The sequence below is a fragment of the Corapipo altera genome, unplaced genomic scaffold (genome assembly GCF_003945725.1).
Source record: "Corapipo altera isolate COAL_440 unplaced genomic scaffold, ASM394572v1 96, whole genome shotgun sequence".
Lineage (NCBI taxonomy): Eukaryota > Metazoa > Chordata > Aves > Passeriformes > Pipridae > Corapipo > Corapipo altera.
Window position 1 is genome coordinate 476666 of NW_020884962.1, and position 3949 is coordinate 480614.

A 3949-nucleotide genomic window follows, 5' to 3' on the forward strand; every position below is an offset into this window, starting at 1 on the left:
CCCGCTTTGGGAGCTCCAGGGACCTTCCACTGGGAAAAGCTCTGTGTCCTGCCCAGGGCTCCCCACAGACCACGAGTTCCATGGGTAATTAAAGACAATTAAACCATTTAATGGGCACGGTGAACCCTCACAGGGGCCAAGGTGGGGGGGGAACGGATGAGGGGACACCCAGACAAGGCACAGGGGGTCCCCCTGTCCCCCAGGCTGCCATTCCCCTCAGGGTGCCCAACTCGGGGTCCCACCAGGAGGACTAAAACCAGGGATTTTTCCCTCCATTCCCCAGAGTGGCAGATTGAGCAGGAGGAGAACAGGGGGCACAGCCAGGCCCAGATGTGCCCAACCACCAGCACAGCCCCGAGCCAGTGCTGCCCCCAGCACTCCCCATCGGCCCCAAAAGGGGAAGAGGAACCCAAGGCCATGGTCACCCCTTGGCCCTGCTCCTTCCCGGGGGCCCCGTGTTCGTCCTGGGGCCGGAAGGCTCCGGCTGCCGGCGGATGCGGCGTCCCCGCGGTTGGTGGCCACCGGCCCCGGGAGGAAGTGTCAGCTCAGCCCTGGCTGAGCCCTGTGGTGGGAACTGGGGCTGTGGCAGGGCCTGGGGCTGGGGGGTGTTAAAACCAACCCCCCCACGGGGTGGCATTCCCACAGGAAATGTCGCGTGGGAACCACGGCCGTGGGGGAAACCCGTGGAGCCGTGGGGAGCGCCCGTCCCTGTCCCCTCTGGGGTGGGGGGACAGCAGGGGAAGAACGGCAGCGGGGGGCAGAGGGTCCCCCAGTGTCCTCCCTGCCCCCCCCCAGTCTCTCCCAGTCCCCTCAGTGGTCAGGAACAATGTAAATGTCCTCAGTGGGGCCCAGAGTGTTGGCGTAGATGGGCTGGTCCCCGGGATCAGCCTCACTCTCCAGGAAATAATTCTCATCCTCCGGGACCTGGGGGCTGGGGGGGCAGAGGGGGGATCAGTGGGCAGTGAATGTCCCAGGGGTTGGGGAGGGAAGGGCTCAGGCCCTGGAATTGCCTGGGACTTGGGGATGGTGGGATGGGACAGGACAGGAGGGCACGGGGTGGCACGTGTGGGACTGGACAGCATGGCACAGCAGGGGGTGGGATGGGATGGGATGGGATGGGATGGGATGGGACGGGACGGGACGGGACGGGACGGGACGGGATGGGATGGGATGGGATGGGACGGGACGGGACGGGATGGGATGGGACGGGATGGGTTGGAACAGGATGGGAGATGATGGATGGATGGATAGATGGATGGACGGACGGATGGGATGGGATGGATAGATAGAATAAAATGGGGTGGGATGAGAGGGATGGGATGGATGGATGGGATGGCTTGGGAGGGGATGGGATGGGAGGGGATGGGAAGGATAGATAGAATAGGATGGGATGGGATGGGATGGGATGGGATGGGATGGATAGATAGAATAGAATGGGATGGGATGGGATGGGATGGGATGGGATGGGATGGGATGGGATGGGATGGGATGGGATGGGATGGGATGGGGTGCCAGCACAGCAGGATGGGATGCCAGAGCCTCACCTGTACCGCTGCTCCTTCCATCCCGGTGCCCATCCCTGCTTGGTGGCCGGGGCGGTGCCGGGGCTCACGAAGACGTTCTCGTAGTCGGGCACATCGGCGACCTCGGCGACCTCGTTGGTGCCAACCCCGTTGTCCTGGCTGATGTACTGGGGCTGCCGGACACCCGCACCGGGGTCCTGCTTCCCCCACCCTGCCCCGGCCACCGCGGCCCCCGCCCTCCTCCGCCGATAACACACCAGGGCAGCGCCCACGGCCACCAGCGTGGCCACCGCGGCCACCGCCCCGGCCACGCCGCCCACCAGCCCCGCGCTGACCCCGCACTCCCGGCCGTGGAATTCCGTGACGTTCAGGGACTCCCGGGGGGACGTGAAGCAGCGGCACCACCGGATGGCCGGGCGGGCACAGGGGGCCAGGACGGTGCCCACCACATCGCAGCGGCAGGACACGGTCAGGGAGGTGAGGGCGGGATGGAAGGCGTCGGGGGGCACGGCAGAGAGGGGGTTCCCCTCCAGCTTCAGGGTGCTCAGGGCCTTGGCGTGGGTGAAGAGCCCCTCGGGCAGCTCCCGCAGCCGGTTGTAGCTCAGGTCCAGCTTCTCCAGCCCGGGCCCGAGGCGGGATGAGGGGCTCAGGGCCTCGATGCCGTTGTGGCTCAGGCACAGCCGTCGCTTCTGGTAGAAAGGGCCCAAGTCCAGCTCGGCACATCCACGGGTTTTGTTGGTCAGGTCCAGGTCTTGGGCATCATCCCCCAGCACGCCAAAGCAGAGGGACGTGGGGACTGTGGGGCTCATGGGGGTCACAGGGTGCAGCAGCAGCAGCAGCAGCACGAGAGGAGCTGCAGGGACCCCCATGACCCCTCCAGCACACCGGGAACGCCTGGGTGGGAAACAGGAATCAGGACCCTCGTTCCCACCGGATTCCCCCTCCCGGTGCAAACCAGTGCAGCCCAGTCCGCCCCCCCCCCGTCCTGCTCCTTCTCTCCCAGGGCTGGGCAGCTCCCGGGGGTCCCAGCAGGTCGTTTCCTGCCCCCTCCTCCCCAGCCCCAGCCCCTCCCGACTCGCCTGCGCTCCGGCCGCTGCTGCTGGTGCGGGGAAGAGGAACGGGCGGGTCCAGTGGCTCTGTGTCACCCCGTTAGGGCGTAGCCAGCCCCGGAGGGGGGCAGGGGGGCAGCACCCCCCAATTCAGCACCCCCTGGCCCCCACCGGACCCCCCCCGTCCTTTCCTGGGGTGCTGAACATCCCCCCGGCACCGGCTGGGGGTCCCCTGTGCCTTGGGAGCATCCGAGGGGTGGGGGGCACACGTGGGCACACAGACTCCCCCACTGGCAGCACGGGGACCCCCCCTCTGCATGTGAAGGGTCCCCAGGGCTGGGTGGGAGGGGGGCTCTGTGCGTGGATGGGTGTCCCTGTCCCCTGGGTGTCCCCATCCGGGTGTCCCTCCCGTGGCCGTGTCCTCCCCGTGGCTGCCACTCGTGTCCGTGTCCCACGTGCGCTGAGTCCACCGTGGTTTTGTCCACTCCTCGTTTCCAAGCCCCTTTGTGCCCACCCCTGCTGTGTCCCCATCGTGTCCCCCCGTGTCCCTCTCTGTCCCTCTGTGTCCCGCCGTGTCCGTGTTCGCCCCCTGGTGTCCAAGTCCTTCCATGTCCACCCACCCACATCCGCGTCCGTGTGTCCCTCCCCGCGTGTGAGTGTCCGTGCACGCGCACGTCCGTGTCCCTCCACGTCCCCTCCCTCACCTCCGTGTCCCCCCTCGTGTCCGTGTCCCCCCTCGTGTCCGTGTCCCTGTACACCCATCCCCTCGCATGTGTCCACCCCCTCGTGTCCGTGTCCACCCTGTCACCCGTGTCCTTCTGTGTCCCCTGCGTCCGTGTCCGCCCCCATGTGACCGCGTCCCTCCACGTCCACCCTCTCCCATCTGCGTCCCTCTGTGACCTCCGTGTCCAACCCCTCGTGTCGCTGCCCCTTTAAGTCACCCCCTCGTGCCCGTGTCCCCTCTCCTGTCGATGATGCCCCTCATGTCCGAATCCCTTGGTGCCCACCCCTTTCTGTGTCCCACGCACATCCATGTCCCTCCACGCCCACCCCCTCACGTCCGTGTCCCCTGTGTCACATCCGTGTCCCTCTGCGTCCCATGTCCACCCCTTCATGTCCACGTCCCTCCGTGCCCAACCTCCGTGACCGTGTCCCCCCTGTCACAGCCGTGTCCCTCTGTGTCCCCTACGTTCGTGTCCACCCCCTCGGGCCCGCATCCCTCCACGACCCCCGTGTCCGCCTCCACCCTGTCACATCCGCGTCCCCCGTGTCCAACCCCGCGTGTCCCCCGTGTCCAACTCCTCATATCCGTGTCCCCCCATCACGTGCCTGTCCCTCTGTGTCCCCCCCGTCCGTGCCCAGCCCCTCGCGTCCGTG

The 3949-nt window shown here is 67.2% G+C and overlaps 1 protein-coding gene across 1 annotated transcript; it reads right to left on the reverse strand.

The window, feature by feature from the left end:
- LRRC25 (leucine rich repeat containing 25) lies at positions 1-3747 on the reverse strand. Its single transcript, XM_027664389.1, has 3 exons — positions 2603-3747; positions 1545-2417; positions 1-931 (listed from the first exon to the last, which is right to left on the reverse strand). Exons 2-3 carry the CDS (start codon positions 2390-2392, stop codon positions 811-813), a joined length of 969 nt encoding a protein of 322 aa, XP_027520190.1. The 5' UTR covers positions 2393-2417; positions 2603-3747; the 3' UTR covers positions 1-810.
- Between the last annotated feature and the right edge of the window lie 202 nt (positions 3748-3949).